Consider the following 25,130-nt stretch of genomic DNA (forward strand, 5'->3'; position numbering starts at 1 on the left):
CATTTTTTAGTTTCTTAGGATTGTTAGTTTATAAACATTATGCTATTTCAAGAAACAGACCAAGCTGAATGTAGATTCTAAATTCCTTAATTGCAAATTGAAAGGTAGTTAAATTTCAGTGAATTTGGCGGCTAGTCCTTGAGTAGTAGTTTTGCATGGGTTTATATGCATCTTGTGTTAAAGTGAAGCCATTTCTGCCTAAGCTAAATACACTGCACTAGCCCGTAAGTGTAGAGAAGACCAAGTCCATTGAAGAATACATGCTGGCTTCATGCCACCCCCCTTTTCTTCCTATACCAAGAGAAAATAGCTAAATAGCAGCCATTTATAGTTCTTCACAGCATACCCCACCCCCACCTTCCTTTTTTGTTTTTTTCCCTTCAAAAAATCAAATGTTTTAAAGGTATAATACTCCAGAGTGTTTTTTAAAGACAGCAAAGTTATGGAGGTCTTTTAACGATTGTAGAAATTCACCTAAGCTACATATAATTCTCAGTCTCTTCCTTCAACTGATTAAAGCATTTGTTTTCTTTTATGACTTAGTTAAAATTGAAATTGAAAAAGCCACATTAAAGGTAGCCCATATTTGTGGCACTAAATGTTCTTTATCAGAAATCCATATATTGAGTCTATTTGAGGCAAGTTTACCTTGAAATTGGAGAAAAGCTCCCATCCCCATGATAAATCATGTACATTTTTTTTCTGTCTTCCCCTTTTTTACTGAAATGTTAAGTTCATTTTTTCTGAGTGGTTTAAAATTGTATTCATTTTGAGGTGGTGATATCTGTTGTACATATTTTCCAGCTTGTTTTTTTTCCCCCCACTAAAATTACTAATCTTATTCTAATTGATAGGCCCTTAAGAGAATAGCAGATCTGAGTATAACATCTCCTAGAGAATTCCTTTCCTGATGAGGAGGGTACATGTTCTGTTTGAGAGAGACTAGAGTTGGATAGTCAGGGAACCAAAACTAGTCAGAGCCCTTTTACTAACACCCAGCATCATCCTGTGGGTCACCTCCCCCCTTTCGGGGTTCCTCATTTCTGTAAACGTGTGTGGTTGGGCTTGAGTTTTTCTGTGGCCCCAACCAGTTCTGAAGAATCTCTGGTGTTCAGATGCACATGGCTTTGAATATTTATTAGGTTTGTTTTATAAGAAATAGGAATGTTAAGGGAAGGTGAATGATTTTTTTGTTTCATATTTAGAATAAAGGAATTTTTACACAGTGATTTCTCTGTCTTAGTAGACATCACCAAATCTATACGGGAGCTCATTTGGGGTGGGGATGACATGGCCTTTTTTCCTTAAACTCAAACAACTAGAAAAGGAGGTTACTGTTCTTGGTAACTTGATGGGAAATGTCATAGAAAGCAATTATGTGTAGCTGCTCCATAGAGTCTTTCTGCAATTATTTCCCTTCCCCCCTCTTTTTGTTTTCCATGCAATACTTCATTTGCTATGAATAAGTAACCTAACTTTAAAAGCCTTTATCCACTTGTTCTATTTAACAGAGTTTCTTTATCTCCGTTCACATACGTCTCAGTGGGGAAATTGTAGGAAGAATGGTCCCGATCAATGCTGATGCTGCATTTAAGTGCAGCTGCAAATTAACTGTATCTGCTCAGTGGCCCCAGCAAGCAGTGTCCCAAGTAATAGCCGCCTAAGAGATATTGGTTACGATGAATGAGTTAGCTCCTTAAGTCCTTGGGCTTGGTCAGTCAGCTATAAATGGATTGTTCAGTAATGCTAGTCCCAGTAGAGAAGCAGTTCTGTGTTCCTTGTGTAAGAAATTTCTTTAGCTTTAATGAGACGATTTCAGAACTAGCTGTACATTTTTCATTATGTTGGGGGAAAGTTATGTATCCTTCTTTTCTATTCAGATTCTAAGCATAGTTTAAGTGTATAGTTTCACTTTCTGTTTTTATAATTTTACAGGAAATTATCAATTCCTTGACGAACATAGTAAATGACAAATATGGAAGGAAGGTCCTATTGTATTTACTAAGCCCCAGAGATCCTGCCCACACGGTACGAGAGATCATTGAAGTTCTGCAGAAGGGAGACGGTAATGCACACAGGTAAGGGCTTAAGCCCACTCTGGTTGTTCATTCATTTTGAGTGGCACGCGTGTCCACATCTCATGCTTTCTCCCTCAAACTCCAAAGGTGAATTCCATTTTTAAGCCTGTAGTTGTGGCAGATTCTTAAAAGTTTTTATCCTGAAAAGGAAATGAAAGTATCCTGCCAAAAGAATGCCTCTGGGACCCAGCACATAGTAGTTGACTGGGTGTGTGGTATTTTTGTGATTTTGCTTTATATTTAAAGCAACCAGTTAGTCAAGTCCTCTAGAGAGCAGAATCCATACTGTAATCTAAACATGTGTTGTCTTGTGAGATATTTTGTTTTTGTCTTTATTTGGTTTGGGGTGTGTGTGTGTGTTACACAAGGCGAGCTTCACTTACTGAGTGCCCATTCTGTGCCAGGCACTGTTCAGATCCTGGGGACCCAAAAATGAAAGATATCCCAGCCTCCAATTGCTTATCCATGTGCACAGCAGAAATCAGACAATTAGAGCAGGACATTAGCTCTTAAAAGCCTTAGAGGTTTCTGTATGAGCAAAGCACCACATTAACTTTGCTATTCATCTTACCTTGATTCTTCATTCATCATGTTCCCACAGTAAGAAAGACACAGAGATCCGCCGACGAGAGCTCTTAGAGTCCATTTCTCCAGCCTTGTTAAGCTACCTGCAGGGACACGCCCAGGAGGTGGTCCTGGATAAGTCCGCGTGTGTGCTGGTGGCTGACATCCTGGGCACTGCCACGGGAGACGTGCAGCCCGCCATGGATGCTGTTGCCAGCCTGGCAGCGGCAGAGCTACACCCTGGCGGCAAGGACGGAGAGGTGAGATGCTACTGTGAGACAGGCGAGAAAGCCGCCATGGCCACAGAAACTCCCGTCTCTGGGAGCACTGCTAGAAAGAGCCTTTTAATGATTGTTCACTCACCCCTTACCCACAGTACATTTGGAAATTGTGAATTCAGAACACCAATGCTGTTAACACTCACTTTAACACTCACTGTCTTTTGATGACTCTACATTATCTGCAGAGTAAAAACAGACTCCTGTTAATATTGTCCATGACTGACCCAGGCTGCCTTTCCAGCATTCTCTGTATTCTTAATTCTGTTTAGAATTTGCTGCGGACTTTTGTACTTCTTCATTTGTATGTACTTCTTTTCTCAGTTGCAAGTGCTGCCCATACTTCCATTTTCCCGCACTTTTCCTGCAGAAACTGCCTATTCATCCTTCCGAGTCCTCAGAATCCTTCTCCATGAAGTCTTTCTTAATTCCCTCTCAAGCAGAAACTCTATGCTCTTTCCTTTTTTTTTTGAATTATTATTTATTTTTGGCTGTGTTGGGTCTTTGTTGCTGTGTGCAGGCTTTCTCCAGTTGCAGCGAGCAGGAGCTGCTCTCTAGTTGCAATGCACAGGCTTTTCACTGTGGTGAGTCCTCCTGCTGCAGAGCACAGGCTGTAGGTGAGTGGGTTTCAGTAGTCACGGTGCACAAGCTTAGTTGCCCCATTGGCATGTGGTATCTTAATTCCCAGACCAGGAATTGGACCCATGTCCCTTGCATAGACAGGCAGACTTTTAACCACTGGACCATCAGGAAAATCCTCTTTGCTCTTTCTAATTGCTCTTGCTTCTGTTATTTGGGCCTTGTATTATTCTGTCTTGTATCTCAAGCTTATCGGTTCATGCACCAGTTACGTGCTAGGCAGTGGCCCACACTTCCCCCTACCCCCACCTAAAAAAGAGAATGCCACTTGGAGAAACATTATAGTTAAATAAATATGTACACAAATGATTATTTATTGTAGAATAGAGATAAGCGGTGTGAAGGAAAACTTTAGGTTCTATGGGATTGTATATGAATGAGAACCAACTTGTCCTCAGAGGACTTCCCAGGGCAGTGAAAGCTAAGCTGAGACCCAGAAGATCAGTAGCTGAGTGAAGGAAGAAGATTCTAGGCAGAGAGAAGAGCCATGTGCAGCCTCCTGGAGGAAGTAAAGAGCTCAGCATGTTTGAGAACAGCAGGCACAGGGGGCTGGAAATCAGTGAGCAGAGGGAAGAAGAAGGCAGAAGCCACATTCTGCTGGGGCCTCGTCCCGTGCAGGGTTGTGAGCTCCTGATGGAAAGACATGTTTGGGGAGCTGGCCGTTGTCTGACACAAGAGATGGGGAAAGAAATAGGTCAGGGGTCTTAGAGATGCCCTGACTCCTGCCATCATGGAGCAGATCCTATTAACAAATTGGGATGATGCATGTGTCTTGAAAGTTCCTCTGTAAGGAGATAGAGCTTGTCTCCCACACTGGACATGGAGAGATTGATCTCTATACAAACAGTTCATATGGCCCTTGAAAAGCAGGGAGGTTAAGCTGAAAGATGGTTTCTTATCCTGCTCACCAGGCAGTGCTCCTCAGGCACCTGTACTTAAACATCGTTCAACATCAGGGTTCAGTGTTTCTACTGTGTTGCTCCTCAGAACTGCATATGATGATCTGAAAAGTGGTTTGTGTGATTTTAAGACGAGCCTAGTGGTAAGGCTGTTCAATCTAGAGCTCGCGAAGCTGAGTGTGAGCTGTGTTGGTGGCTGTGTTATCTTGAATAACTGTCTTTGTTTCAGTTGGGGTTGGAGTAGGTCTTGTCTCTCCAGGAGTAGTAGTCATTCTCAATAAAGACCTCTTAAGCCTTGTGAACGGAGAAGGTGATGGCACCCCACTCCAGTACTCTTGCCTGGAAAATCCCATGGATGGAGGAGCCTGGTAGGCTGCAGTCCATGGGGTCGCGAAAAGTCAGACACGACTGAGCGACTTCACGTTCACTTTTCACTTTCATGCATTGGAGAAGGAAACGGCAACCCACTCCAGTGTTCTTGCCTGGAAAATCCCAGGGACGGGGGAGCCTGGTGGGCTGCCCTCTCAGGGGTCGCACAGAGTTGGACACGACTGAAGCGACTTAGCAGCAGCAGCAGGCCTTGTGGAACTTTCAGCTCGCCTGAGACCCTTATCCATATGTGGTGATATCAGGTGGATGAGAGCAGCTTCTTAATTAATGTGTTCTTGATCTCTCACAGCTTCACATAGCAGAACATCCTGCTGGACATTTGGTTCTGAAGTGGTTAATCGAGCAAGATAAAAAGATGAAAGAACGTGGAAGAGAAGGTAGGCTGTGCAACTTGACCTCTTCTGGTATTGTATGTGAAATTTCAGTAATGTCTGGCATCCTTGAAGTTTATGCTGGCCTTTTATGAGCTCAGATGAAAGCTTGTTGAGTGTTGAGACATGATAGCTGTAAGAAATGATTTAGTGGTTACTATTTTTTCCCCTGGAGATTTGTCTCCTTGAGTCCTTCCATTTTCTTTCCCTTTCCCACCCTCCCTCCCTCTTCTACTACTTCAGACCTCAAAAAACAGGCTTGTCCAGTGCTTTAAAATGCCATTTTTATTTGAGGATGGTGAGAGCTGAGTAGGAGGGCCCGTTTGTGAGTATCATCACCCCAATTGAAAAACATATTTATCTCTAGTTTTGAGGAAAGGATAACCAGAAGAAAATTACCCTTATCAGAGAATTTTGAACTGATGCCGGTTTGGCCTTGGAATGCATATGACCAAAGAGCAAGCCAGTCCTTGGCACTTCACGGTTTTTCATAAACCTTACAGCTGCTCTGTAGAAACTCAGCTCCCAGGAGGACGACGGCATCTTTTATCTAAGTGAGAAGTTGCATGTCCTTCCCCTGTCAGTCCTGTCTCTTTGACCAGACCTTCTCTTTCTAAATTCAAACTCGATTCAGACTCTATTTTAGCCACTAAAGAGATTTCCTCCCACTGAGTTAAAACAGTTCAGGCTTTCTATTACTGTGTCTGGAAAAAGTGACAGGTCATGAATTTATGTCTTGAGGCAAGTTGCGGTGCTGGTGGCTAGCAAGGCAACCACTGAGGCAGTAGAGCTCTCACTTCTCACTCTGTCTTTAAGAAGATAGACTTGGTCCTATTTCTCACTGTAATTTTTTTTAATAAAAAAGAAATCTTGTAATAAACTTTGAAGAAAAAATAGTATATTGAATCATCTTTTTCATTATTAAAAAGTCGATACACAGTTGAGCTGAGTTTATGTCAGAAAAGTTCTCTTGCTTACTTTTAAAATGTGAAGAATTTTCTAGTGACTTTTCTCCTTATTTCAATTGCACTGGCAACCCTAAAACACATCTGCTTGGACTCGAAGTATTCATCATTTTCATGTAGCACCGAATGCATGGCTACCAGTCTTGGTTATCTGTTGCTGTGTAACAAGCTGCCTCAAAATCTAGTCGTATTCAGAACAGCATTCATTTGGTGGTGTTTGGTGGAGCTCTACCGAGTCACCCAGGGCTGCTTGGCTTGGGGCCGAGTACCCACTTACACCATGACTGGCAGTGGCTAAGTCCAGCAGCCTCAGTCCCCCTCTCTGGCGTGCTGAGTTTCCTTACAACATAGTGGTCGAGTTTCAGGACAATGAAGTAGGTACGTGGTACTTCGTGATTTAGCCTCAGAAGTGATTTAAGGTCACTTGTACCATACTTTCATGTCAGTCACAAAGGCCCATCCAGTTCACAAGAAGATACCAGTTCCACCTCTAGATGGGGAAGTGGCACTATTCTAGAAGCATACGCAGGAAAGGAGATGTTGCTGTGGCCACCTTTGCAAAATGTCATCTGCCTCACCAGCTGGTTTCTGTCCCTCTTGAGCACAAGCCACAGAGTGACATAGCCATAGACCCCTTGGCTTTTAAAGGTTCCTCACTATTGGATATCTTTGAACGAATTATTCTTAGGACCTACCCAAGATATCTGCCTTTAAAATAGGTTGTCCCTACTTCCATCTGTACCAGATCCTGGTATTCAGAGTTTCTCCTTTGTCCTGGAGTTAGTCATGCTTAGATGACCCAGTGAATACGGTAATATACTCTAAAACCTTGGGAATCAGATGTACTGCAATAACCAAAGATGAATGGTATTTTTGATGGAAGAACAAATGTTTAGTGTTGTAGAGAGAAAACATAATGGTGTTCATGGCACCTTCAGCGTGAGCGTTTTCCTTGAGGAGCAACTTGATTTTAACCAAACACTGCTATTACAACCTTTACTTCCTGAATAACTTTCAGATTAGGGTTAAATCATTAAATAGTACAAAGAAATGCAAACCTGACCAGGTGAACATTTTATAAAAAGTCATTGTTTCTCTTGAGTAATTACTGCTAAACATAGCTGGGGATTTGGGTCAGAGTTGAAAGAAATGGCTATATTAAAAACACGTTATATCAAGCTGAGCTTAATATTGTCAAGCTTAGCTGAACAATATCGTGTTAAGTGATATTGGGTGATGTTTCCCACTCTAAGAGTAGTAGAGAGAGTGATTGGGAGTTTAAATATTGGTATATGACGTTCATGAAGTTTCAGTTTATTTTACAGGTTGTTTTGCAAAAACACTCATAGAACGTGTTGGTGTGAAGAACCTGAAGTCCTGGGCTAGTGTCAATCGAGGAGCCATTATTCTCTCTAGGTATGTAGAGTGTGTTCCTTTCCTGCTGAGGCTTCTTATCCAAACGCCTGTTGGTGCAAAACGTGGTTCCTTCACATTTATTTTTCAGTTGGAATGTCTGTTTTCAGTAGCCCAGCATTCCTCTCAGTCACCCTTGGTCTTAATTTGCCAAATATTAGAGAGTAAATGTCACTTTTTCCATATGCCCTCTTTTGGATATCAAGGATCATAAAATTAGGGCGTTTACAAGGTATCATTTGATTGTTTCACCATATTTTTGGTTTTGACCACAGTATAATTGTATGCTTTTTTAATATATTAGTTTTTTGTTCCTGTGGAATCTGATGAAGGTTTTTTTTTTTTTAAATCACAACTGACTTTACATATAATTCTTTGTTTTCAACTATTCTGAAAGGATTCAAGAAGCATTAGCTATTATAGTCTACCTGCTTATCTTTGTTTCTAATTAAAATGATAGAAAATTAATGATTTGTGAATTGAGACATATGGTTAACTTGTATATTTTTGCCTGGACATAGGTTGAGTTTATAATTTACAGGGCATTGAAATTGCCATGTATTCTGTTCCCAGATAAAACCCTTCTATTAAGGATATTCATTTTAAAATAGATTCTGTGTTGTTTTAAAGCAATCACAGTTGATTTTCCCCCCTGCTGTTTCATCAAGCTTTGGAAAAAACAGTTACCAGTTTCAGCTTGAATTTCCCATAGTATTTCACATGCAAGATCCTCTGCAGTTTAATTTGCATTGTTTATACGTCACAGGGGTTTCTTCAGTTTATGTTTTGATTTGGTACACATGCACTCACAAGTGTGTACATTCCAAATGGACATTCTTTTTTTTTTGGTATATCAGTATCTCCAGATGCACAGGTGATACTGATCACTAGTTTATTCCTCATTAAAATTAGCTCATTTTCCAGTTGATGTTGAGCAGCTGGAGTCCATTAGTTGAAACGTGAACTTTTTTGACATGGATTTCTTTGCCAGACATTTGGAGTGTTAACAACCTACTGACATATTCTTTCATTACATGCAATTGACTAAAAATTCTGGCAGTGCCATAAAATTAATTTTTTAAGATTGATCATCAATCAGAACTCCCCTTGGGTGGATTTCAAACATGAGAAGGATACTGTAGGTTTATTATGGAGTACTCCTTAAAACTGAAATATGAAATATCTGAGATTCTAAGAGAAGTGAAGCTGTCGATAATAATTGATTATTATAATTATTGTGTATTTGGTTATAGATTATTGTCAGTCACGTGTTTGACTTGTTTGGCAAGATTCTTTGCTTGTTTATATTTTTCTTTAAACTCATGCAGTACATGTATGTGTTTTTATTTTTGGTTTGTTTGTTTTGCTAAATCTTTTTAGGAGTAAGTGGAAAAGCCTCATTCTGGGTAAAAAAAAAAAAAACAGCCTTGTATGCAGTCTGAAAAATAACTCAGGGAAGCATTATTCTCTAGCATTGAAATGCATGGGTTCCATTCCCAGCTCACTGTGTGGCCTTGCACAAATTATTCAACTTTTCTGAGCCTTAATTTTTTTGGATGTAAAATGAGATTAATAATAATCCTAGGTTGTTAGGAAAACTAAATGAGATAATGCATACGTGATGCTTAGCAGTAGGTCTAATGCGTATGTTCAATAAATATTAACTTGTATTACTATTGTGCACAATGTGACTGTGTATTTAGCCAAGGTCTATAAAATAAAAACACCTAGTGAGTCACAAGTCTGTTAAGAGGGCACCTTTCAGCTTTGCAGGTGGCAGGCAGTACTTGTTGCTTGTCTCCCACAGGCATTGGAATGCTGTTGGGGGCTGCTCATTTCCCCTCCTCTCTATGGACACTATGGAAATATTGCAGCGAAGGTCTTTCAAAAGTGCCAAGTGATTACTTTCTAGGATGTACTTCAGTGGTCAGTAAATGTGGTCATGAGGAAGTCAGGGGAGAATAAGAAATTCAGCCCTGGTGTTTGACAACAGAGTCCCTATGACCTGGCCCCTATCTAGAGAAAGGGGCCTACTTGTTGCCAGCCTGCAGGGCCCCGCTCACCTGGGATAGAGTGCCCCAGCAAGGTCTCAGAGAGCAGAGCTGACCTTATCTTATTCAGTGACTCACATCGAGTACTTAACTACGTGTCAGGCTCTGGCTAAGTGCTTTAGGTACGAGATCATGTGAGCCTCAAAAAACAACCCTGTGAGGTAGGAGGTGGATTCTTCTGTTGATTCCATTCTACAGGCCAGGAAATTGCAGTCTTTGAGAATTTTAATGCACACTCTTGGTTGTACAGTTACTAGAGTGTCAGAGGCATTTCTCAAATCTGGACAGGTGAGGTATAAGGTAAACCTCTTCGCCCCTTCAGTCAATGTTTTAGCAACAGAGTTCAGCAAGAAGGCCATTTGTTAACTGCTTAGCTTTTATGCTGCCCGCCTCCCTACATGTACACCTACTCGTAGATGTTAACTCAGCTACTCTGAGCATTTCTTGACTGTCTGCTCTGAATGTTTTACAGTGTCTGAAGGTAGTGTTTGCAGACCAATCTAGGAGGCTTTATGAAATACACTTTTTTGTTGTTGTTTATTTCTGTCTTCTCTCTTCAGCCTTCTCCAGAGTTCTGATCAAGAAGTTGCAAATAAAGTCAAAGCTGGACTGAAAAGCCTGATTCCTGCCTTGGAAAAAAGCAAAAACACCAGCAAAGGAATAGAAATGCTACTTGAAAAACTGACTGCCTAGGTGGAAACAGTTAAGAACAAGTTGGAATCATTTTTCTTGTTCTGTTTTCCCAGTGCAGGAAAGAAGGGCTAGGGTCCATCTTACTGGTAATTTGGGTGCTCTGTATGTGTTTCTTCTTTGTATAAGAATCTATTTATAAAATGGTTTCTAAAAATGTCCTTTTTAAGAAAACAGTCTCAGCCTTCTCTTTTATCATATTGAATAGTAAGCAAGTCACAATGGAAAAGGTTTGACAGTCGTACACAAGGACCAAACAAATTCCTATAAGGTAGTTGTATGCACTGATTCAGGGGGAAAGACACCTTGAGCGAACCGTCTGAGAGAGCTTCTTGGAGGAGGAGGAATCGGAGAGCTTCAGGTGAGGCCATGTGTGCGTGCTCAGTTGCTCAGGTGCACCACGTCTGACTCTTTGTGACCCCACCCCATGAACCGTAGCCCACCAGGTTCCTCTGTCCCTGGGATTCTTCTGGTGAGAATGCTGGAGTGGGTTGCCATTTCCTCCTCCAGGGGATCTTCCCGAGGATGTGGTGGATGAGAGCCCCGGGGAGTCTTTGGTGGGAGCAGTGCTTCAGGAACCCTTGGGGCCCAATGGGCACAGGTATGGGGCCTCTCTACATCTAGGGCAGCTGCATTCCCAGCTGCCTGATGGATTGGACACCATGTTAGATTTTGTTGGAAACAAGCGACTGCAGTAAATTAAGATTTGTGGGGGAAAATGTGCTGGATGAATGAAAGGATCACACTGGGTCGCAGTGTGAATGTCAGGGTCACAGGGAAGATCTTTCTGTCTTTGAAACTGGGTCTTCCAGCTCTTTGTAATGAGACTCTCTTTTTTGGAACTTTTCCCTAAAGTAGTTGAGGCCTCCAGGGTTTGAGTTAGAAGGAAGGTTATGCGGATTTGTTAATAATGCAGCAATTTGAATTTAAGTACAAGTCAGGTGTTTGAATTTTAAAACTACACTTGACTCCCAAGGAACCAAGTTTGGAAGGATTGGTAGACCTTGGCAGGATTCGTAGTCAGGCTCACGTAGCCCTGCCTATGAACACTGGCTGCTTTTGAAAGCAAGCTTCAGTGCTTTCTCTAAGTAGTCTGCTGTGACAGCACAGCCACTTGATTCTGCGCCGGGTTACACCCGAGAACCCGGAGCCTTTCCTGCCACACTGCCTGGTCCCAGGACTACTGACGCAGGCGATGTCACCCGCTGCCCTTTCTGGCAGGTGCCCTGAAAAGAGCCCATGCCTGGTGGTTCTCTTTTGTGTAGATTGTCTACCTACCTACGCCCCATCCCCACTCCCAACTAAGGGTGGAGATGTGGAACTGCTGGGTCTGGGGGTGGGGTGATGAGATATAATGGGGAAGAAGCTTGCTTTTGTTTGTATCGTGAATTTTGTGATTGTGAGTGTATTGTGAGTCTGTTTTCCATATAATGGGCCCATTTACAAAGAGGGGGGACAAAACTCTGCTATTTGTTCCATCTATAAGACTAAAATAAAATGACATCCGCAGTTTTGAAGGTTAAGAGTATTAGGAAGCATATCTCAAAACCAGAAACCCTTCGTCTGCCTTACTTCTTTTCACCCTTGGCCTTGTCCTCCCCAGAAGCAACTTTCAATTCTCTTTTAGCTCTGCTAGGTGTTTAAACAGAATTTTTGAGGTTTTAAAAAATATATATGTTTTAAACATTTTCTTTTAACTTCCTATCATGGCAAAATACAAAGTGAGACCTTTCACCACCACTGTTCCCCTACTTCCTTTCTTTCCATTTTCCCAATAGAATTGCATCATTTTTGAAAAATTGGTGTTCAGTTTATATGATTATGCTGACGTCACTTCTTAAATACTGAAGGAAGTAATGAACTGTCATGACATTTCCTATACTAATTTCTTTTCCTGGGATTAATAAATTGCCTCGTTTATTTTTATTTACTTTCTTTCCTACATTCCTATTATTTTTCTCAAACTGCCCATCAGAATTGTTTAAACTCTTCTCCAGCAGGCCCCCGTTTCCTATTTTTTTCAGCCTGGCAAGGCTCCCATGTCATTTTGGTATCTACCCTTTTCCCCATGGCTCTGATATGTCTCACCTCATGTGCTTCAGGTGGGTCAGAAATGTGCTGAGATTTTAACAGCTTCAACCCTTACTCCACAAAGCCATTACACGCATCTCCTTGATTAGTTCACATCAGTGTTCTTTTGCAAACTAATCCCAGGGACCCTTCCCTTAAGTCAGTGATGGGTTTTAGGAGGGTCTTGACCAATATGCTTCTCAGAGGAGAAGTATATTCCTGGAAAAGTTTGCTTTGGTCTCAGACCCACAAAGAACAGAGTCCCCTTCCTGCTGACTGACTTTAGTATATGCAGAAAGCACACTGGGGATGGTGGAGCAGAAGGTTGAAGAATCTGAAACTTTGATGTTGAACTGCTGAATAATCACCTGCCCTACTACTGAACTTCCTGCTACGTGAGAGAATTAACTTTCATTTATCACTTAGGCCATTTCGAGTTGAATCTTTGGAAACTTGCAGCCCAAAGTGTGCTTATCTGTCACTGATAGTAATTTCCACTCTGTCCAGTACATCAAGTCAACGGCAGACACCTCTCCTGGAGCCAGCTGGCTTTCATCCTGGGCCTTCCTTTCATGTCTCATATGGAAAGCCCATTTCCAGGATCCCATGCATTTCATCTTCTTGCATTTACAATCCTCTTTTGAATGGGGCACAGTCTCTAGTAGCTTCCTGAGAAAGAATGCATATGTGGTCAAAATTTAAAGTCTGAATGTCTTTATTCTACCGTTTTGCATCTGGGCACCTATTTTAGCTGGTTATAGAATTCTAGTTTGAAATTAATTTTGCTGTGGAATTTTGAAGACATGGGATTTCCTTCACCTTGCAGAGTGACTTTGGAAATTCAGTACCATTCTTATTCTCAGTCTTTTGTATGTGGCGTTTTTTGGAGGGATGAGAGGGTTTTCTCTGAAAGGTTTCAGGACTTTATCACCAGCCTCATCCTTGTATTTCAGGATCTTGGCATTGCTATCTATTGTGTGTTATCTGCTCTTCATTCTTCATACTGGGTAATTGTTTAGGATTTTCATTGGAGAAGGCAAGCCCTCTCATCCAGGGGCTGTGTTTGTATTATCTCCCTAACCCCCACTTCCTCCAACCCTGTTTTCTCTATTCTTTTTCTTTGAAGCTCCTATTTTGCAGATTTTGAATGCTGATTTGATCCGCAAATTTTTTCTTTAAATTCTTTGGCCTTTTCATTTGCTTTCTGGGTGAAATATTTCCTCCACTTTTTCTTTCAGCCCTTCCATTGTCTTTTATGTTCATTTTGTTTTACTTTGCTTTGTCTCTTCATTCACCCACCTGTTTTGTCTCTTTTCTGGTGTCTGCACTTTTTATTTTGGTTTCTCACGTTTGAGTCTTTCTGGGAGAGATCTTTGGCTTTCCTTTATATACACATGTGTGGGCCCAACCACTCAGTCATGTCTGACTCTCTGTGACCCCATGGACTATAGCCTGCTAGGCTCCTCTGTCCATAGAATTTTCCAGGCAAGAATACTGGAGTAGGTTGTCATTTCCTCCTCCAGGGGATCTTCCTGACCCAGGGATCAAACCTGCATCTCCTCCTTATGTATGTAAAGCCCCGCTTTATATACATAAGACTGCTAAAACTGATGAGAAAAGATGGCAGGACCTTCTGGAGTGTTGACAGTTCATTGCACAGGTGATAAGGTGTGGCTGCTGCTGCTGGACTGGAGTCCGCCATATGTTGGGATCTGGAGGGCTTCTCTTTGGACCTCTCGGTGCCTCTAGAGGGGATGCCAGCTAGCAGCCAGAATTCTGGTTGCTCAGCACTGTTCAGGCCTTCATTCACCCACCTGCTTTGCATACAGTGCCTATCTGTCATGCTCTCTTGTATCTGGGACTCCATAGCTTGGCGAAACTGAACCACTGGACTCCACAAAATAAACTCATTCTTTTGCCATTGTGTGGAGTGATAGCCCGTTTGAGCCAATCCACCTTTTTTATCCTAGGCCTTACCCCAGCTCTTTCCAGTACTTAGCACCTCTTCTTGCTGAAATTTTCTGTAATCACAGAATTAGCTTGCTTCTCTGCATGTACCTGCTATTCAGCTTTCTTGGCCCTGCTACTTTCTCCACAGCTTCCTCTTCTTCCAGATATTTGTTGCTATTGTTCAGTCACTGATGACTTCTCCCCTGTTTCCTCTGTTGTTTTTAACTTTATACTATTTTTATTTATTCTTAGCAGAAATCAACAGATGGTTTTAACTACATTGAGAACAACCTACCTGACTGAATGGAGGCTGTATTTTCCATGGAAAAGTTCACTGGATTTGAGAAATGTTTTTAATTTTAAATTTTAACTTTTGTAGTTTTCAGATTGCACTTCTATCCTTTTCTCAGGGATTTAACAGACTTTGCCTGGAAGAAAGGAGAACCTGTTCCCCTTTCAGTTCAGTTCAGTTGCTCAGTCGTGTCCAACTCTTTGTGACCCCGTGAACCACAGCACGCCAGGCCTCCCTGTCCGTCACCAACTCCTGGAGTTCACCAAAACCCATGTCCATTGAGTCGGTGATGCCACCCAACCATCTCATCCTCTGTCGTCCCCTTCTCCTCCTGCCACCAATCTTTCCCAGCATCAGGGTCTTCTCAAACGAGTCAGCTCTTCACATCAGGTGGCCAAAGGATTGGAGTTTCAGCTTCAACCTCAGTCCCACCGATGAACACCCAGCACTGATCTCCTTTAGGATGGACTGGTTGGATCTCCTTACAGCCCAAGGGACTCTCAAGAGTCTTCTCCAACACCACAGTTCAAAAGCATCAATTCTTCAGCGCTCAGCTTTCTTTGTAGTCCAATTCTCACATCCATACATGACAGTTGGAAAAGCAATAGCCTTGACTAGACAGACCTTTGTTGGCAAAGTAATGTCTCTGCTTTTGAATATGCTGTCTAGGTTGGTCATAACTTTCCTTCCAAGGAGTAAGCGTCTTTAATTTCATGGCTGCAGTCACCATCTGCAGTGATTTTGGAGCCCGGAAAAATAAAGTCAGCCACTGTTTTCACTGTTTCCCCATCTATTTCTCATGAAGTGATGGGACTGGATGCCATGATCTTAGTTTTCTGAATGTTGAGCTTTAAGCCAACTTTTTCACTCTCTCTCACTTTCATCAAGAAGCTCTTTAGTTCTTCTTCACTTTCTGCCATAAGCATGGTGTCATCTGCATATCTGAGGTTATTGATATTTCTCCTGGCAATCTTGATTCCAGCTTGTGATTCTTCCAGCTCAGCGTTTCTCATGATGTACTCTGCATAGAAGTTAAATTAGCAGGGTGACAATATACAGCCTTGATGTACTCCTTTTCCTATTTGGAACCAGTCTGTTGTTCCATGTCCAGTTCTAACTGTTGCTTCCTGACCTTTAAGACTAGGGTAATGTGCATTAGCCTAGTGGAATAAGGCTTCCTACATGCAAAGGATAGGTTCTTTAAAAAATGTGATGGCACTTCTGTTTCTATTTGCAATGAAGTTTTGAAAAGGTACATCTTAATTAAAGCAAGTTAGTCTCTCCTAAGAGTATGTCTTACAAATACAAGAATGTATCTTTATTTTTAAAATAATGGTTAGGAGAGGACAAGGTCTCAGAAAAAGCAGCAACCACTTAGACTGAACCACTAATCAAACTATTTTTATGTTAAAATTAATGAACTTGGGACTTCTCTGGTAGTCCAGTGGTTAAGACTCTGTTCTCTCAGTGCAGGGGGCCCAGGTTCAATCTCTGGTCAGGGAACTAGATCCCACGTGCTGCAACTTAACACCCAGTGCAACATAAATAAGTAAATAAACATTTAAAAAAAAAAGCTAATGGACTTAAATCAACAAACATAAAAATCTGCCCCTTAAACTTTTTTTTATTTCATTTCTGAACTGTTCAACCTTAGGAAACTAGGTTTATAATCATCTCCATCTGTTAAGGACTGAATTAATTGTGTCCCCTTCAAGTCTGTGTGTAAAAAGCCTAACTGTGCTCCCCCACCCCTCAGAATGTGACTGTATTTGGATATAGGGTCTTTAACAAGATAATTAGGGTAAAATGCGGTCCCATGAGTGGGCCTGAGTTCAGTATGACTGGGTATGTCCTTATAAGAAGAGATCGGAGCACATAAAAGGCCATGTGAGGAGAAAAGAGAGAAAATGTCCTTCCCCAAGCCAGGGACAGAGGACTGTAATTGGAACAAACCCTGCTACACCTTCACCTTGGATTTCCAGCCTTCAGAACCTGTGAGGGGATAAACGTCTTGTTTTTTAAGCTTCCCATGGGTGGTAAGTCGCTTCAGTCGTGTTTGACTGTTTTCAAGCCTGTGGAAGATAGCCTGCCAGTCTCTGTCCATGGGATTCTCCAGGCAAAAATATTGAAGTGGGTTGTCATTTCCTCTTCCAGGGGATCTTCCTAACCCAGGGATGAAACCCATGTCACTATGTCTCCTGCATTGGCAGGCAGGTTCTTTACTGCCAGCGCCATCTGGGAAGCCCCCTAGTCTGTGGTATTTGTTAGGCAGCCCTAGCAAACTAATACACCATCTTCCCTTTTCTAAATTTAAAGCCATCACCACCACAGTGCCTCCAGATTCCCTAACCTTTTTCCCCAGATGAATTCTTAGGGTTGTAAATGCAGTCATAAGCAGAAGATACATACTGTGTTCTTTGGATCACATGTCTTTTATGAATAGTAACTAAAACGGCCTCTCTGTTCTGCATCCCAGAGTGTACAAACAGACACTGATTACCCTGCATGTTTGTACCCAAAACAGTGACTGGGAAGATGGTGCCAATATTTTCACTTCCATCCCTGTGAAGGAATGGTGTTTGGAATCTTTCATCAAAATGTTTTCTAGTGTTTAAACATGGACTCATGCCTATTGCTGAAGTGGACAGAGAAAGCTGCAAAAACACAGTAATGAGAAATTGTGGCCCATGTGCTCTTTTTTTTAGGGAAGTTAATTCTTTCTTAGGGGAAATGATTAGTTCTTCTGCCTGATATGTGACAACACTTAAGTGGAAGGTGATAGAAACCTGGTAAGGTTATGGGAATCATCTGACTTTGTGCTCTTGATGACTAGAATTAAGCATAATGAATAATTTAGATATTTCAAATGACTTCCAGATGCTTGAAAACAAGACTTTCCTTTTACATAGAAATCCTCTTGCATTTAAAACTCATGTTGTTAATAAGCCTTCAGTAAAGATACTTACTGCTGTTACATTCAACAGTACACGGTGATAGAATAAACATGATTTATAAAGACCTTCCTAACAGCAAGGAAGTGCCTTTGAGGGACTGAACATGTCTTGGGTTTTATTTTTTCTTGCCAAATCAACTATTCTGTCCTATTTATTGTTTAATGCTTATGTCTAGTTCTAAATGTAGATCTGTTGGAACCCACTATATTGATATCTGCATGTGATGCAACCTGGTGGATGTGAGTTTTGGTCTGGTTGGCATCTCTTTGGGGGTTCCCCCCTCCCACATTTCACAGCCGTACTCCCTGGGTAGGCTGAACCCATCATGACCTACTTTAACCAGATGCATGTGACCCAAGTCTCCCAAATGACACTGAGCAACTAAGCACAGTACTCTTTTTAATAAATAGCATCAAATCAGAATCTGGCATGAGACCAAAAACAGCATTTAGAGCTCTGGGGCTTCTGAGACAGCTTGTGAGAGATGGTCCACCTTTCCCTGGGGTCTCACGCTCCTTACGAAGGCAGGCAGCACCACCAGGCTGTAGTTACATTTCATCAATTCTAAAAATGCACTCTCCACCCCGGCTCATGCCACCTCCCTGCCCACCCACCAAGTGTGTGTGCGTGTGCGCATGTGTGCACCACCTCCCTGCCCACCCACCAAGTGTGTGTGTGTGTGTGTGTGTGTGTCTCACATCCAACTCATGGACTGTAGCCCTCTGGGCTTCTCTGTCCATGGGATTTCCTAGGCAGGAATACTGGAGTGGATTGCTGTTTCTAACCCTCATCTCCTGTGTCCACTGCATTGCAGGTGGATTCTTTACTTCTGAGCCACCAGGGAAGCCCATCAAACATACATTTTAACAAATCTGAAAGGATGCACCTTACAGTCGGTGGCATCTCAGTCTGGTCATTTTCTTAACATCAAGGTGGTGTTACAGTTGGTAAAAAACCGAATCCATCTTTTCCTCTCTTTTTAATGAGCCTGATTTCTTTCCTGTGGTAGCTTTTTACCTCTCTCAGAACTTCATTGCCGAACTCCTAGGTGTCTCCTGCCATATATTTACACGAAAATAATAACTCTTTGCAAAATGAACATCACGTAAAATTAGAGGTGGTAGAGGACAGTGTTAGGAGTGCTGGCCTAGCTAGAGTCATGTTGTGATGTGAAGCCTGGCTATTAACTGGCTTCCATTTCCTCATTTGTAAAAAGATGATACACACTTCAGTTCAGTCTCTCAGTTGTGTCCAACTCTTTGCAACCCCATGGACTACAACACACCAGGCTTCCCTGTCCATACCAACTCCTGGAGCTTACTCAAACTCATGTCCATCGAGTTGGTGATGCCATCCAACAATCTCATCCTCTGTCATCCCCTTCTTCTCCTGCCCTCGATCTTTCCCAGCATCAGGGTCTTTTCACTTCACTGGGTCACTATGAGGCTTAAGTTGAGTCTATATGTGAAAAGGATGGAGAACTGGGCCTGAATACACAGTAGGCCTCGCACTTGGCCAGGCTTCCTAGTGGAAGAATCATGGGAGGCTTGGACAAGGCTGGAAAGGCTGCTGTTGTCACACAGCTGTGACTTGGAAGTCAAATAGTAAGTTCCCATTTTTGAGGGTTGTTTTTTTTTTTAGCAACCCTTGCCCCAAAACGCAATATTACATTTGTTCTTTTGAGTTTGTATTGGGTAAGAAGTCACATAAGAAGGCCCATGAATTCATCACTTTTAAATACAGATTTTTACAATTTAAAACAGCTGAGTGCCTTTGAAAGGCTCTTACTGCGTTAGTAGCTAGTGCTTGGGGCAAGGTAGTGTTTGCAGGCCCCCAGCTTTTCTTCTGCCTGCAGGTTAGCAGGCAAAGGTGAAAGCACTCAGCCCAAATTGGCTCCTTTTCAAATGCAAATAACCCTGGTAGGAACAGCACCTCCAGCTGCCGCCTGTGATCAACACCTTCCTTCAGTCTATCTGCTTGTTCAGGTAGAATTCTGGGAGCTAGGCTGGTTGAAGAGGGAGTTTGTTTCCTTGGGAAGGACTGGGGTAGTTTGAGGTCATTCCCCAGGGCCAGGAAGCCTAGAACCGCAGAGAAGTGCAGGGTTTCAACTTGGGTAGTGGTCTAGGCATCCAGAGGTGGGTGTGAGTCGGCACCTGGAGACCCAGTGGGTTGACTTCAGGCGATTTTTTTTTTTTTTTTTTAACAAGAAGTTTCACTGCAAATGGGAGGGGGGTTTGAGTGCCTTACCACAGTGAAAAGCACTTGGAGTTTGCTTACAGAAGACCTGGCTTGGAAGCTCCACCCTGACTCGACCAGGAATGTGGGTAAGTCACAATCTAGAAATTTCTCTTTTCTTATTTGTAAAAACAGAGTTCAGTCGCTCAGTCACGTCCAAGTCTTTGTGACCCCATGGACTGTAGCACGCCAGGTTTCCCTGTCCATCATCAACTCCCGGAGCTTGCTCAAACTCATGTCCATCAAGTTGGTGATGCCATCCAACCATCTCATCCTCTGTCGTCCCCTTCTCCTCCCGCCTTCAATCTTTCCCAGCATCAGGGTCTTTTCAAATGAGTCAGTTCTTTGTATCAGGTGGCCAAAGTATTGGAGTTGAAGCTTCAGCATCAGTCCTTCCAATGAATATCCAGGACTGATTTCTTTTAAGATTGACTGGTTTGATCTCCTTACAGTCCAAGGGACTTTCAAGAGTTTTCTCGAACACCACAGTTCAAAAGCATCAATTCTTTGGCGCTCAACTTTCTTTATAGTCTAGAAAACAGAGATAGTACCTGAAAATTTCAGAGGATTGAACTCAGAATCCAACAAGATCGTGTATGTGATGGTGCCCATTAGATACTCCTTGCCTTGTTTGGTTCCCAAGCGCGGCGGTTGCAGTGTGCCAGAGACTCTGCCAGAGGTGCTGGCTGGACAGAGGGGAGAAAGAGGGTCGGTAGTTCACGGGAATAATGTTGGGTGGTTTACCTGGAAGGAGCTCCCAGCCCTCCTCCACCATGGTTGTGGTGGGACAGGCAGGCCTGTCCTGATTTCCGTTGTGCTGTGACTTTACAGTTCAACAAGTCCTGCATTTGGAATTAGGTGAGAGCTCAGCAAAATGCTTTTGAGGGCCGGCCTAAAAATCAGTATAATTACAGTTGAATGAAAAGGGCATTGGATAGATGTGTGCCTGGTGGTTTTGGGATGGGACCCTTCGAGTCCCGGTTTGCCCTGAGATGCCTTGGGAGCAGCAGTGTGGTAGGAGGTGGGGGCAGAGAGAAGGGACTCTTGACCAGCCAGCCACCTGGGCTCCAATGAGAGCAGCTCCCCTTAAGAGTTTGGTTTCTTTTTGTAACCAGGTTCTGCTGTTAAAAGCCAAAAAACCACTGATAGTGTCATCTCCAGCATCCCTTCTGGATGAAGGGGTCCATGGTTGCCTAATCGCCATCACCTGAACTGTGTCATCGATCCCTTGTGCAGTCAGCAAGCAGGGCCAGACGGGAGGCAGTAGGCTGCAAGCAGATTTCCTGTGAAACCAGCAAGGTTTAAACCTCAGGGCCCCATGCTTGCTGGGCATTCCAAAAAGCCTGCTACCTCATTTTGCCTTTGTAATTTAAGTTTTTTCTTAAGGGGAGATCCTGAATTATACAAGCTTTAGGCCCTATGAATCTTGGATCCTCCCGGTGTTAGACCCAAGCTTCTTAAAGTAAAGACATCACTGCAGACCCATCCTAGTGAACTGGAAGACTAGCCATTAGGAAGGGGGTGGAGGTTGCTTTGCAAGCTTAACCTTATTAAGTGATGGCAAAAACTAGTGCTGCATTATCCCTGCTAATGAAGAATGGATATCAAATATTATTACTCATCTCCACCAACACTTGTCAGGGTAGCATAGCTTTGACGCTAAGCCACGCATACTCTTAACAATTCCCCATAGAATACTATCATACAATGTAGTTAATACAGTGCCTGGATGTGAAATTTACTCATAAGTTTTAGTTATACTTATTATCATTAAGTGATTAGTCGAGATGGACAACTAGTTTCCTATCTTGGTACCTCAGAAATAGAACCCAAGTTCTTGGCTGGATGGACTGTGTCCAACTCAAAAACATTTCCTGCCTTCTTCATAGAAAAGTTTTTGCCAATGAGATGTAAGAGTAAATGCTGTACTCATTCGGGAAATCACATTAAAGGAGAAAGAATGCCCTCCTCTGGTCTTTTCTGTTACTCCTTTGAACTCAGATGTGATGGCTGGAGCTAAAGCAGCTATACTGGAGCACATAGACAAGGTTTTTTTTTTACCCTGTGAGTGAAGATGTGTGAGCAGAAGGGAGCCTGTGTCCTTGAAGTTGCTATACTAGCCTTGGACTGCAGCTCTCACTCTTATAAAGGCAAGGTTCTCACATCATGTGGATGGCTTGTTAAAACTGGATTTCTAGGCCCTATCCCGAATGTCTGATTCAGTAGATAATGGTTTGGAGCCCCAGAGTCTACATTTTTTTTTTTTAAGTTCCCAGTTTACATGGATCATGCTGACCCCAGGTTCATGTTTTGAAAACCAAGGTTTTATGTGTTGAGGGAAATAAACTTCTCTTGTTTAAGCCGCTATTTGGGACTATTTTGTTATTAAAGTTGAATCTTATTTAACTTTAGTAACTAATGCTTCTTACTCTGCTGAGTGAAAGAGCAACATGATTAAAATGCCACTCAAAGTGAAGCAGAGATTAGATAAATTACAAATGGAATTTTTGCCCTCTGCATCTGTCAAATGAGTACTGGGCACCTAGTATGAGCTAAGCATATGCAAAAATAACTAAGACATGGTCATGATTTAACAACAGTTACCGCCATGATTTGATGCTCGTGTAAAATTTCATTGAATCAGACTCATAACTAGTGTGTGCAAGAGAGTGATGAACAGAGCCAGTGATTCCCCATCAGTCTGGAAATGGGGAGGGGCACAAGACTGGAGAGAGGCGTCCTTACAGACCATTGAATGCAGTGGTAGTCCACTTGCATGTTGGAATTCCAAGAAGCTTTAAAATACTGATGCCGGGAACCCATCTCCAGGGATTCTAATTGATCTGGAGTGGGGCTTGGGTATTGAATTGTTGAAAGTTCTTGTGATTCTAATGTGAATCCTAGGTTGAAAAAGATTGATCTCAACCGGTCCAGATGCCTGGCCGGCCCTGGAAACCTGCCTGAGGCCAGGTACAAGGCCAGGTTAATTTTCTTTTGCTGGTGAATAGAATTGTCGGTGACATAGGATGGATGGTTCTGTTAGCATACGTTTACTTCCAGCCCAGTGACAGAGAACTTGCTGTAGCTCATCAGTTCCCCTAACAAGATTTTCCTTGGTGACAGCAAAACAGATCATTTTAATTAGCAGTAGATAATGAGTTTAAGTGGCATTGAAGTAGTTCCAAAATCTCCCTTAACTGCCCTAAATAACATCATACAGGAGGTACTCTGGGATTTATTGTTGAAATATCTGTAGTAAGGACACAGCGGACAAGTCCACTTATGTGAGATTATTCTCCCTGGTTTTACCTTGAACATATAGTCGCTTAGAACCAGAAGCTGTCAGAGCTGCAGAGAATGAAATGTCTTCTGAGATCCTCATCCCTTATCTGGTGTGTGTATCCCCTTGACCCCGTGAGGTGCCTGTGACCTGCTGGTAACAGGGAGTTCTTTCTCAGTCTCCTCCACTCAGAAAGTCCTTCCTTACACTCAGCTAAGAAGGTCCCCTGTAACTTCTCTTGATCTCAATTCTACACCCTGGGAATTCACTCCCTGCTCCCCCATTGCTGGGGGACAAAGGCATCTCTGGGGGCACAGTAAGGGATTTGAATAGCCGTTGTGTATGGGATGAATACTACCGCTGTTGGCCTGTGACTGAAGGCGCTGGGAAAAGAACGCATTGTTCTTTCCACCCTGAGAGAGCTTGCAAGCAAATTTCCTTCCCTCTAAATGTCTGTGAAATGGCCAGTGGATATTCTTGATTCACATTTCTCTCAAAGAAAAATCTCACCAACATTTTAAGCCATTAGGCGTGCGCATCTTCTTAACCATGGTGCTAGTGGTCTCTGGGGTAATCTTCTGATTCAGAAAGATCTCTGCTTTCCTTCCTTAACTGGCCAGACCTCACTTGGACAAGCTGTTCCATCACCAGATCTGAGCTGCTCTCTGGTAACCTGAGTCAGAAACATGAAATTGCACCAGCCAGAGACTCTCTGGGTCCAGTTTTCTTACATCTTTTAAATATAAATTTCATAATGCAACAGATTATTGCCTAATGGTTTTTCTGTGCACCAAGATGAAAGTATTAATTTTGTTTAGTCTGTAGTTAAAAAGTAGAATTTGGGGTTTTGGCGTTATTATTGTTAGAGGTACTGTACAGTCACATCCCACATTTTAAGTTCCGATTGCTCCAATGCCAGCTGGAATACTGCCATGTACTTTTGACACTAATCACCCAGAGTTAGTGACACATCTGTAGACTTAAGGGCATGGTCCCCAACAAGACTACCCTTTCTTCAGGTGCTACCCGTGCTCCTGACCACTGGCTACAAATTCAGAAGTTTCCACAACCCCTGAGCTTCAGTAATTCACTAGAAGACTCACAAAACTCAGGAAAGCACCACACTGGGAGTACAGTTTTTTGGGGAAAGGATACAAATCAGGCCTGGTCCAATGAAGAGATGCTTTGGGCAAGTAGGGGGCGAGTCTCAAATGTGCTCCTCCGTGCTGTCTCCTGTGGAACACCACTCAGTGCATCAATGTATTTTCAACTCAGGGAATTACACTAGCTGATCTCTAGAGTCTTCCAAGGGTGTGATAGATAGAATCGGACTTCCCTGGTGGCTCAGCTGGTAAAGAATCCACCTGCAGTGCGGGAGACCTGGGTTCAATCCCTGGATTGGGAAGATCCCTGGAGAAAGGAATGGCTACCCACTCCAGTAGTTTTGCTGGGAATTCCATAGACAGAGGAGGCTGGCAGGCTACATACAGTCCATGAGGTTGCCAAGAGTTGGGCCCGACCGAGAAACTTAAACTCACTAGCCAGTGACTGGGTTAAAGGATATCCTATGATTCAGTTCTGTCCAATGAGATCGGAAAAGAGAGTCTTAGGTGGAATCAGTGGCTATGGGTTTGGACTTAATCCGCAGTCACCCTTCCCTTACTGGAAGCTGGGCTGGCTCCAAGTCCCCAGATTCTCATCATATGGTCTTTCTGGTAACCAGCCCCCATCCTGACTCATCTCTTAGCATAAACTCAGGTGTGACCCAAGAAATTCAAATAAAATGATGCTTCTATTACTTGGGGAATTCTAAGGAGTTAAAGCCTTTCTCCCAGGAATCAGGGACAAAGGCCAGTCAATTTTTTTATTATGCAGCAGGATGATTGAACTAAATGTGCTTGTAGAGGAGTGGGAGGGAAGAGTGAGGTGCTATCAACAGGGTATCCACTGTTACACTTAATCAGTATGTGCCCAAAATGAATGTGAATAAGAGACTTGAGTCAGTCATGGT

The 25,130-nt window shown here is 42.6% G+C and overlaps 1 protein-coding gene across 3 annotated transcripts in view; it reads left to right on the plus strand.

The window, feature by feature from the left end:
- PUM3 (pumilio RNA binding family member 3) overlaps positions 1 to 10,512 on the plus strand; it is a 41,889-nt gene extending 31,377 nt beyond the window's left edge. For 2 of the 3 annotated variants that reach the window (XM_025281560.3, XM_044939913.2), the window contains exons 14-18: positions 1,936 to 2,078; positions 2,680 to 2,902; positions 5,138 to 5,225; positions 7,498 to 7,600; positions 10,209 to 10,512. In XM_025281560.3, coding sequence (XP_025137345.3) covers positions 1,936 to 2,078; positions 2,680 to 2,902; positions 5,138 to 5,225; positions 7,498 to 7,600; positions 10,209 to 10,341 — 690 coding nt within the window. In that variant the 3' untranslated portion in view covers positions 10,342 to 10,512. The remainder of the gene's footprint in view (positions 1 to 1,935; positions 2,079 to 2,679; positions 2,903 to 5,137; positions 5,226 to 7,497; positions 7,601 to 10,208) is intronic. The other variant, XM_025281561.3, reaches the window with a different exon arrangement.
- Positions 10,513 to 25,130: the final 14,618 nt, after the last annotated feature.

Source organism: Bubalus bubalis, chromosome 3 (assembly GCF_019923935.1).
Source record: "Bubalus bubalis isolate 160015118507 breed Murrah chromosome 3, NDDB_SH_1, whole genome shotgun sequence".
NCBI classification, from domain to species: Eukaryota; Metazoa; Chordata; class Mammalia; order Artiodactyla; family Bovidae; genus Bubalus; species Bubalus bubalis.